The 12233-nt window shown below is 40.2% G+C and overlaps 1 protein-coding gene across 2 annotated transcripts in view; it reads right to left on the bottom strand.

Moving 5' to 3' along the window:
- Positions 1-4373: 4373 nt before the first annotated feature.
- col18a1a (collagen type XVIII alpha 1 chain a) overlaps positions 4374-12233 on the bottom strand; it is a 161992-nt gene continuing 154132 nt past the window's right edge. For both annotated transcript variants that reach the window (XM_080786204.1, XM_080786203.1), the window contains 2 exons: positions 10430-10545; positions 4374-8037 (listed from right to left, as the gene is read on the bottom strand). In XM_080786204.1, coding sequence (XP_080642330.1) covers positions 7827-8037; positions 10430-10545 — 327 coding nt within the window. In that variant the 3' untranslated portion in view covers positions 4374-7826. The remainder of the gene's footprint in view (positions 8038-10429; positions 10546-12233) is intronic.

Consider the following 12233-nt stretch of genomic DNA (forward strand, 5'->3'; position numbering starts at 1 on the left):
GTGTCCCACATGGAGATCTCTGTATCTGCCTGTGAGTGAAGAGTGCAAACTGAGTGTGAAGAGTGGAGTGGCTAAGTAATCCATTTGCAGGTGTGGGGTTGCCATGGCAATCAATTGGCAGAGGCAGAGGCTGGAAATTGCACAGGTGAGGGGATTTCTATTAATGTTCCCAATAAAATACAAAGCCACTGCTGATCCTTTCTTGTCGACCTTTTATTTAGAGTAGACGTCTTTCATTTACCTATTGAACCACAAACTGAATGTTCATAAAAGTATGTTTGGGACTAGCCCCATATGTGCCCCCTCCCTAATCCTATACGCTCATTCTGTTATGGAAATCAAATATAGCTGTAATTTATTCATTCTGTCACACAGAAAATATCTTACATTTCCTGCACAAAAGCACCGGCGGCGTGAGCGGCCGTCCATACGCCGTTACTACGCTGTCCAAGAGAGAGACGGCGTATCAACGTCGTGCGCACGGCGTGTCGGCGTAGTTCATTTTTCAACTGTCTGAAAACGCAAAAATAATCCAAAAAAGTCCGCGGCGTGAGCGGACGTTGATACGCCGTTGATACGCCGTCCAGAGAGAGACGGCGTATCAACGGCGTGTGCACGGCGTGTCGGCGTAGTTCATTTTCAACTGGACAACGTTGTCGGTCCTGTTCACTTTCAACTCTTTTTGCTATGATTGATTGATAGATATTTTTTGATTGATTCTTTTATTTTCGTGTCCTGCACACAAAGTGCCTAACCCCCATGGGTTTATAAGACATTTGCATTTCATTATATTCATAATACATTGAATTTAATTATTAGAGTGAGCTGACTGCTGAGTGAGTGTTGGTGTTGGACGTTGTGTCAGTGGCTATAATTATGCAGAGAGAAAAGACAGCATATGAACTTTTTTGTGCAATGTTGAATTTATACTTAATTTATACTTGCTCATGCACTTTACTAGAAATATATATATTTCAAAGTTCTCCAGAATTGAACTAAGAGATGTGGGACTTGAACATGGAACCTGTGTTGAGAGCCTGATCAGTAGCCTACTCTGTACCAGGCAGTAGGCCTACACCATCTCTCAGAATTGTTGAAGCGTTCTTTTGTATTTTAGCCTTCAGTTAGGTAAAGTTACTTGAAGCTGCGTTAACATTATAATTTAATGTTAAATTATGACCGCATTATCAGCCAGCCTTTTAAGTCTGCTTGTCATGCTAACATAGCTTGGCATTGGCAACATGACAAGTTGCATCCTGTGATGACAGGCTGGCATTCTGACAACAAGCCAAACTTCAACTGCCAAAAGCTTGCCTAGATCCCATCCCTCTGCTCGGGACTTAATACAAAAACACGCCTATCTAAAGTAAAGATATTAAGAATAAGCTATCTTAAAATGATTATTTGAATGTTACTGAAGTATAAGTAGCTTTGAGAAGCGAACATTCCAAATCTGAGCCACGCGCCCCACATATTATATAGGTCAGCAGTAGCACGGAGTCCATCTCCATGCAGTTTACATAGCGTGAGGCAACTTGATGTACAAGTGCACCCCCTGGACATGACACTAGGATGTGCACACCCTGGACATGACACTAGTGATACTCAACCTCAGGCCCGCGGGCCACATCAGGCCCGCGGGACCATTATGACTGGCCCACCAATGAAAATCTAAAATAAAGAAGAAAAAAAAATCTGGAAAATGAAATAAAAATAAATAAATCTGAATGAAGTTATCTTTAATTACATTATTATAAGTAATACTATTAGAGTTGTACTATTACTCGAACGAAAATAAAAGAGGGGAGATGCAATGCAAATGAAAGACATATACTGTGTATCCCTATTCCCTGACATAATTTTATAGCTAAACGGACAGAATTCTATTTTATTTGAATGATGAAACCCAGCTGCCATTAATAGTTGGAAATGGAAATGGAAATTGCGGAAATGCGGAAATGGAAATGGCTTGATGCCAAGTGCAATTAAGGATGCATTGGGTGCTATTTTTCATAGTTGTGTGACTTGGCCAGGGATTGAACTCTGACCTCCCAATTAAAGTCAAGACCTCAAGGCCACTAGACTGGATAGATAAGTATGGCACATGTTAATGTCACGTACTGTACACATACAGCCAAATCAAGGTAAAAATATATATATAATAAAATATTGCAATATCACATTTTTGTATAAGTGGAACATAATTTAAAAAGGACTAATTGGGCCAACTTGGAATACATTAAATTAATCTTCCTTATCAAGTTCAATCTATAAAAAGTTAAACCAGTTTCTGACTTAAAAGCAGAGATTTATATATTAAGGGGATTTCTTAAAGCATTGCCAATGAATGGTGACCTAATTCAGTTCTCCTTTCATTGTCACCTTTTTAAATCTATACCCAATGCATTAACCCATTTTCCCTGTTGGTGTTTTAAGCATTAGGTTATACTTTAGCTATTGAAAAATAGCAGATCTACAAGCTCTACAAGCTTGTAGATCTATATTGTTTCAGCGGTCCCTGCAGAACAACATGTTTTCAGATGGGGGTCGATCGACGGACAAATACATCTAGTTTTGGGGGGTCTTTGACATGAAAATGTTTGAAAACGACTGACACAGAAACATGGGGTTTTTTTTCTCCAGAAAACTGTCAGGAAGTAGAAGGCATTTGTAGAATCGTGATCCTACAAATGCCTTCTAATTCCTGACAGTTTTCTGGAAAAAAAACACATGTTTCTGTGTCAGTCGTTTTCATGTGTGGCTCTGCCAGTGGGCCTATAATCAGCCTAAATCCCCTCACCTGTGCAATTTCCAGCCTCTGCCTCTGCCAATTGATTGCCATGGCAACCCCACACCTGCAAATGGATTACTTAACCACTCCACTCTTCACACTCAGTTTGCACTCTTCACACACAGGTAGACTGGCAGATACAGGTCTCCTCAGGTCCAAATGCATTAAAGTCCTGGTACTGTACTGGTATAGTCATGAAGGGACATCAATCCTCTCGTGTTACTGTCTGGAAACGGCACCGACGCTCAAACTGTAATATACGATTCATCTCAAAGCTTATTTGCTCCCGTTAAACCTGCATGTGGTTTGATATCGATTATATCGTCTGGGTCTGACTGCACCCTATAGCTGGGAGATTATAAATACATAAATACCCATAATGTGTTGTTTTTATTAACCCTCATGCAAGAACCCGGATATAATATTCTATATACTTGCAAACAAGAATAGCAACAACATGAGCTCGGAGTTCTGTTGTGAAGTGTATAAATCAGGCTTAACTCATTATGGGCGGGAACCCCTTTTGGTGTTTAAAGCATTATACTTTAGCTATTGAACAAATAGCAGATCTAAAAGCACCGAGTGCCGCGCCGAATTAACTTGTAGATCTGCCTTTTTCCTTTTCTTTTTTTTTTACGTGAAAATATGCCTCAAATCTTTGAATATATGTTATTACAGAGTGAACATTTTAACTCAAATCTTTGCTTCTGGGGAGGGGTTGGTCCCTGGAACAACATATTATTTTCAGATGGAGGCATATTACATATATTTTTTACATGAGGCTTTTCAGAAAACTGTCAGGATTTTGAAGACCTAAATGGGTTAAATTGTTACCGAGGCTGATAGTACAGTACAGGGATCATAGATGAACGCGCGGGGCACCTTCAGCATCCTTCATTTTCCACGGAAGACAACGTGATTTGTGTCGAGAGGCCGAGGCGGTGTCAAGGCTGCCAGACGCAGGCCATAAACCCAGGGTTGCTGCATGGGAATGAAAAGGACTGAAGGTGAGACTATAGTTCCAAAATGACATGTCTCCTCCTCAGCAGATCATTTATTTTGTTACGGGAACCCCTTTTGGTGTTTTAAGCATTGTGTTATGCTTTAAGCTGTTGAAAAATAGCAGACCTACTCCAGCTCATAGCGCGGCACTCGGTGCCGCGCTATGAGCTTGTAGGTCTTGTAGGTCTATTTTTGAAAAATCGTGAAAATGTGTCGCAAATCTTTGAATATATTCTTTGAGAGCGAATGTTTTTAACTCAAATCTTTGCTTCTGGGAGGTCACTGAAACAACATATTTTCAGATGGGGGGGGTCGGTGGCCAAATACAGATAATTCTGGTTGAGCACCACTGACATAGAAACATGGGTTTTAACCCTGTGAGCACCGCTGACATAGAAACATGGGTTTTAACCCTGTGAGAACCGCTGACATAGAAACATGGGTTTTTCCAAGAAAACCGTCCAAAATGGGTTAAATAATAGCAATAAAACTATAACACAAAACAAAACAGCTTCTTTAGATTGTAAAAAAAAAAAGATCTGTTCAAATTTTTTGACCAATGTGTATCTTCATCGTCATGGATGGAAAATAAGTATTTATTCAGTGCCTGGGGAAGAAAATGAACGGTACAGCACACGTTACGTTATTATGGAAATGGTTTTTAACCCAGAGGTCGGTTCAGTCAAGACATCAGTAGCTCTAGAGCCCCAGTTTGTCTCTGAAATTCAAAACGAATTCTAGTATAGCACGTCACCGGTTTGCATATTTTAACATACGTCTGGTGGGGTTTCCACATCGCAAACACCTCAACAGCACACTCACTCATCTTCTATCCTATACCCACCGATAGGTTTTTTATAAAAACACATTTGTTGGTAAAAAAAAAAGAAAGAAAGGAAGAAAGAAAAGATAAATGTACAGTAAGTTTCAATCAGAGTAATCTAGTAAGAGAGTGGTGACACTCGCCGCAAAGTGGGTGCCTATGGGGCGATAGTTCCAAACATTGCTCCTATGGCTGGAACTATTCCATTGAGACAGAGTGGGTGCCTATGGGGCGATAGTTCCAAACATTGCTCCTATGGCTGGAACTATTCCATTGAGACAGAGTGGGTGCCTATGGGGCGATAGTTCCAAACATTGCTCCTATGGCTGGAACTATTCCATTGAGACAGAGTGGGTGCCTATGGGGCGATAGTTCCAAACATTGCTCCTATGGCTGGAACTATTCCATTGAGACAAAGTGGGTGCCTATGGGGCGATATAGTTCCAAACATTGCTCCTATGGCTGGAACTATTCCATTGAGACAAAGTGGGTGCCTATGGGGCGATAGTTCCAAACATTGCTCCTATTGGCTGGAACTATTCCATTGAGACAAAGCGGGGTGCCTATGGGGCGATAGTTCCAAACATTGCTCCTATGGCTGGAACTATTCCATTGAGACAAAGTGGGTGCCTATGGGGCGATAGTTCAAAACATTGCTCCTATGGCTGGAACTATTCCATTGAGACAAAGTGGGTGCCTATGGGGCGATAGTTCCAAACATTGCTCCTATGGCTGGAACTATTCCATTGAGACAAAGTGGGTGCCTTATGGGCGATAGTTCCAAACATTGCTCCTATGGCTGGAACTATTCCATTGAGACAAAGTGGGTGCCTATGGGGCGATAGTTCCAAACATTGCTCCTATGGCTGGAACTATTCCATTGAGACAAAGTGGGTGCCTATGGGGCGATAGTTCCAAACATTGCTCCTATGGCTGGAACTATTCCATTGAGACTAAGTGGGTGCCTATGGGGCGATAGTTCCAAACATTGCTCCTATGGCTGGAACTATTCCATTGAGACAAAGTGGGTGCCTATGGGGCGATAGTTCCAAACATTGCTCCTATGGCTGGAACTATTCCATTGAGACAAAGTGGGTGCCTATGGGGCGATAGTTCCAAACATTGCTCCTATGGCTGGAACTATTCCATTGAGACAAAGTGGGTGCCTATGGGGCGATAGTTCCAAACATTGCTCCTATGGCTGGAACTATTCCATTGAGACAAAGTGGGTGCCTATGGGGCGATAGTTCCAAACATTGCTCCTATGGCTGGAACTATTCCATTGAGACAAAGTGGGTGCCTATGGGGCGATAGTTCCAAACATTGCTCCTATGGCTGGAACTATTCCATTGAGACAAAGTGGGTGCCTATGGGGCGATATAGTTCCAAACATTGCTCCTATGGCTGGAACTATTCCATTGAGATAGAATGAGCACTTCCTGCATTCCACTGTTAAGGTCATTACACACTGGCGAATTGGCGACGCGATATATTCGTGCGAATAATTCGCATTTAAAAAAAAAACAATTGAAGTCCATGCAAGCTTCCACATCAGTGGCGAATGTGCGAATGTGCAAAAATGTGACCGTTTTCGCTCTTTATTTGTTCGCTCTGGTGTCGCATTTTGCAGAGATTCGCTGCAGGCGAACTGCAACATGCAATATTTCGCATTTTCAGATCGCTTATTCGCATCGCGTCGCTAATTCGCCAGTGTGTATAATGACCTTTACAATGAGAGTCAAACGGGAGTGTCTCATTACTCTCTTACTATAGATTACTCTGGTTTCAATTAAATAAAAGAGAAAAAAAAAGCTCAATTTCAAATTGCAAGGAATATTGCATCTTCTAGCACCTTGAATGAATGTGGGATGTAATTAAAGAGTCCAAAATACCATCACTGGTGTGATTAAAGTTACTAAAGAAGGCATCGTGTGCTGAGCCTGAATGCACTTGAGGGAAATCAGAGTCACATTTACACATTTTGTAGCATAATTCAGTACATGTACAATAACAACAGTTCGTTATATAAACGTTTACTTATTTTTTTTATATTAAAAAAAAATAAAATGAAAAAGAGGAATCCTTTCAGGAAGTGTAATCAAGCAGATCTGATCAGCAGCTCCTTTGAAATGTATCAAACGTTCCGTGTTGCTTACTGTATATTACTACAGTATGTGAACCCCCCTACCCCCCCCCCCCATACTACAGTATGTGAATGAGGGCATTTTTACCCCCCCTCCCAATTAATTATTACGTTCTTACATAACTTCATTTCAAAATAAATATCTATTCTCTCTTTTATTTTTAAAAATAGTCTTTAAAAGCTTGTTTGTTTTTTTTATCCCATATTATAGTAACCCACAAATTATTAAATGAAAACAAAACCTTAATGTGGAAATGTACACAAATCATCAATAGCTAAAGTAAAATAAAATAAAAACGCTACTGTGGATGAATATAAACCAAAAATCTGAAAACCATTCAAACATTGATAACAATACAGAAAACAATCATAAAACAAAAACAAAAAATGTACACGGACAACAAACATATAATATACAGAATAAAAACAAACAAAAAGAAATAAAAACAATTTTGAAAGCGCAGTTATAGCTTCTCTTCTTTTTGTTCCACCCCCTTGTATAAAATATGTGCCAATGCCCCCCCCCCCCCCCGAGAAAAGAGGCCAACACCTTCCATCTCTTTGGCATTGATGGAAGGAAGGAGCAGTCGAGCAGACAGACTGCAGAAGGAGCAGTCGAGCAGACGGACTGCAAAAGGAAGCGTCTCTGTCCAAGAGTCCAGTTCATTGGAACGCTTTCACGGAGCGGAGGAGGAGGAGGGGTTTATTTATAGGGAAAATTATCGGGTGCAGGTCTTTTTTCCCGACAGCATATTGATCCGAAACCTCAATCCTAACCTAACCCTATAACCGCAAGCACGGGAGCAGCGCATGTCGGACCATCGCTTTTTCGCATCGCAGCGAATGTCCCCCCCCCCCGCTGCGGATCGGATCGTTGCCCCGTCGGCTAGAATGCTGTCGGAAAAAAAAGGCCGCCTCCCAAATTATCAAAGACAAAAAAATAAAAAATAACACACTTGTGTCTGCCTTTGCTTGCTTGGACATCTTGAAATGTGTTTTCACTTGGACCGCAAAAACAAACCAACAAAGAAACGAATCGATGGCCCCGATCATGGACGGTTGTTTAATCATTTGGAGTGCGTGATGAAGCTGTTCTCCACACAGAGGACGATGTAGGAGGCCGAGCAGCTGCTGGAGCTCTGCTGGAGGAGCTGTCCGCTCTGCAGCGACGAGGCCAGGCCCGTCACGGCCCGGTCCCCGGCCCGCCACGTCTCACAGTAGTTGTCCGTCTGCCGGTGGCCCTTGTTGCTCGACCCGTGCCAGACCATCTTCTCTGGCCTGGAGACAAGACAGACAGACACAGAGTCAGAGTAATGCCAGATCCTGCAGTGTGTAGTCAGTGTGTCTTGTTTCATTATATTGGATCCATCCATCCATCCTTTTTTCTTTCTTTTTTATCCCACGATTTTGTAACCCAGTTTTCTTTTCACCCAGTGTCAATTATCTAATGTAATCCTGGGCGCTACACTTCCTCTGCCAACCTGGGAGGGCAGCGGACTGACCTCATGCCTCCTTCTATGCATGAGGAGTCCAAGCTGCTTCTTTTCACCTGACGGGGGAATTTCCCCGGCCGGACGTAGCGCGTGGAAGGGACACGTTATTCCGTCCAGTTCCTTTCCCCTCCATCAGGCGCCCCGGCTGGCCAGGGGGAGGCAGTTTAGAGACCAGGATTACTGCATGTTTTTGTGAGGGTACCTACCCTAGGGGACACGGGGAGAACATGCAAACTCCACACAGAAAGGCCCTTTCGCCAACCCCCGCCTTCGGGTATGGGCACTGATGACGCAGAGGAGGTAACACGCCGCCAGTGCCCACAGCGTCCCCAGTGGGAATCGAACGCAGGACCTTCTAGCTGTGAGGCGACAGCACTACCAACTGTGCCACTGTGTCCTCGATATTGGCTCCATCCTGAATGATTGCATGGAAAGACTTGGTAGACTCACACTAGGGCATTAAGTCAACTAGTCGACTAGTTTACTATAGTCGACCAGTACCACCACCATGTTGGTACTAGTTGACCAGTAGGCCTAAATATGTCCCAAACCGCCCCCTAAGGTCTTCCACTGCTGGCCTGCTCGCTTTGCCAAAAAAAATGGCAACTAAAAAAATACGGGGAAGCAGCTTTTTGCTTCTACGGGCCGTCGGCATGGAACAAACTCCCACTGTACCTTCGTCAGGCAGCCTCTGTAGACATTTTTAAAGCTCAGCTCAAGACCCACTTCTACAACATTGCTTTTAATTGATCTTTTATTTTTGTTATTCATGTCCTCATTACTGCTTGTTTTTAATGTCGTTGCCTTGCTTTTCTTTTATTCTCCATTTTTCTGTAAAGCACTTTGAGCTGCATTTCATGTCATGAAAGGTGCTATACAAATAAAGTTTTATTATTATTATTATCAAGATCAGGTAGATTATAGTTAGTAGTATAGTTACTAGAATAGTCACAAATGTACAAATATTTATTTCCAAAAATAATAGGTATTTAATCAACTAGTCGACTAGTAAACTAGGCAACTAGTCAACTAGTAAAAATGACTAGAACTAACTAACACACAGAAAGGGAACATTGTATGTAGGTGTAAAAAAAATAATCTCTCTTCCAGTTCCACTCACACATCGGATTATGTAATCTGTGACCTTGACCTTTTCAACCGAAGAGTCCAGATGCTAGGTTCCTATTCTACCTGCATAAGTGCATTGTATATAGTCATAGCACGTCATAGTACATAATGTATATCATAGTAGTATAGATGTATAGCTTATATGTATAGTTTCATTATAGATATTCCACTGTTACTTTCTTAGCTTACGCATGTTTCATGATAAATGTTTTTATGTGATGTATTCCCCATGCTTTTTGTTCTTGCTTAATGTAAATCGCTCTGGATTAAGAGCGTCTGCTAAATGCCTAAATTGTAAATTGTAAATTGTACCTGGTATTCCTAGTATACATACAGTATATTATTTGGATAGTACTGTATGCAATCTATGTACAGTATGTGTGATTAACTTGTGTGTTGTCGCTCTGTTTAAGAGCGTCTGCCTGTAATCAACCCATCGGTACAGCCTTTCTGTACATGTTATGAAAGTCAAAGCCAAATGTCTGACCAATCAATCCGTACTCAATTTAGATTTTTAACATTAATTGCGACCTTGTTGCCACTTGACCTTATGGACCGAAACCTTAATAATCCCTGCAGGGCAACCAACTGATGAAAAAACAACACATACATTTAAGACATTTTGTTCACAGACAGACAGACATACACGCAGACAGGACAGATTAGAATACCCTGCAGGGCAGGGCAAATATGTGAGATGTTATAGCTATAAGTGAATAAATTCTACCCAACATACCAACATAACGTTGTATGCCCAGAGGAACCTACCATGCACTGTCCCTGAGGATATGTATATGTATCTTTTCCCTTTTTGCTTCCTATATGATGAATTCCTGTTCTGTTCTTTAACTATATAGAAGTGTCTATTTGTACGTCTCTGAATGTTTTGATGAATTGAACAATGTGGACCCTGTTGTAAACAAGTTTAATGCTTAATTGGGTCGTCCACTCACAGTTAACAGTCTTTGTATTGAGTTTGTGCTTGAAATGTACTGTATAATTCTGCAAACTGTTAATAAATATTTCAATCAATCAATCAAGGAACCTACCATGCACTGTCCCTGAGGATATCCCGACCATCAAAGGAGTAGATCGGTGTATTATCGTTCATTCTGCCTCCGTTCTCACTGAAGACCGCGTCCCAGCTGCTGAACAGTGTTTGGTCCTGGACGGAGAAGAACAGCATTGTTTAGTATGGACAGGAGAACACAGTAGATTCACTAAATAATAGTAAATATAATGTTCTCATCATTGTTTAGTATGAACAGGAGAACACAGTAGCTTCACTAAATAATAGTGAATATACTGTTCTCATCATTGTTTAGTATGAACAGGGGAACACAGTAGCTTCACTAAATAATAGTGAATATACTGTTCTCATCATTGTTTAGTATGAATAGGGGAACACAGTAGCTTCACTAAATAATAGTGAATACTGTTCTCATCATTGTTTAGTATGAATAGGAGAACACAGTAGCTTCACTAAATAATAGTGAATACTGTTCTCATCATTGTTTAGTATGAACAGGGGAACACAGTAGCTTCACTAAATAATAGTAAATATACTGTTCTCATCATTGTTTAGTATGGACAGGGGAACACAGTAGCTTCACTAAATAATAGTGAATATACTGTTCTCATCATTGTTTAGTATGAACAGGAGAACACAGTAGCTTCACTATATAATAGTAAATATACTGTTCTCATCATTGTTTATTATGAACAGGGGAACATAGTAGCTTCACTAAATAATAGTAAATATACTGTTCTCATCATTGTTTAGTATGAACAGGAGAACACAGTAGCTTCACTAAATAATAGTAAATATACTGTTCTCAGCATTGTTTAGTATGGACAGGGGAACACAGTAGCTTCACTAAATAATAGTGAATATACTGTTCTCATCATTGTTTATTATGAACAGGAGAACACAGTACCTTCACTATATAATAGTGAATACTGTTCTCATCATTGTTTATTATGAATAGGAGAACACAGTAGCTTCACTAAATAATAGTGAATACTGTTCTCATCATTGTTTATTATGAATAGGAGAACACAGTAGCTTCACTATATAATAGTAAATATACTGTTCTCATCATTGTTTAGTATGAATAGGAGAACACAGTAGCTTCACTAAATAATAGTAAATATACTGTTCTCATCATTGTTTAGTATGAATAGGAGAACACAGTAGCTTCACTAAATAATAGTGAATACTGTTCTCATCATTGTTTATTATGAATAGGAGAACACAGTAGCTTCACTAAATAATAGTGAATACTGTTCTCATCATTGTTTAGTATGAATAGGAGAACACAGTAGCTTCACTATATAATAGTAAATATACTGTTCTCATCATTGTTTATTATGAATAGGGGAACACAGTAGCTTCACTATATAATAGTAAATATACTGTTCTCATCATTGTTTATTATGGATAGGGGAACACAGTAGCTTCACTATATAATAGTAAATATGCTGTTCTCATCATTGTTTATTATGAACAGGGGAACACAGTAGCTTCACTAAATAATAGTAAATATACTGTTATCATCATTGTTTAGTATGAACAGGAGAACACAGTAGCTTCACTAAATAATAGTGAATACTGTTCTCATCATTGTTTATTATGAATAGGAGAACACAGTAGCTTCACTAAATAATAGTGAATACTGTTCTCATCATTGTTTATTATGAATAGGAGAACACAGTAGCTTCACTATATAATAGTAAATATACTGTTCTCATCATTGTTTAGTATGAATAGGAGAACACAGTAGCTTCACTAAATAATAGTAAATATACTGTTCTCATCATTGTTTATTATGAATAGGAGAACACAGTAGCTTC

The sequence above is a fragment of the Protomyctophum bolini genome, assembly GCF_963924005.1.
Source record: "Protomyctophum bolini genome assembly, chromosome: 16".
NCBI lineage: Eukaryota > Metazoa > Chordata > Actinopteri > Myctophiformes > Myctophidae > Protomyctophum > Protomyctophum bolini.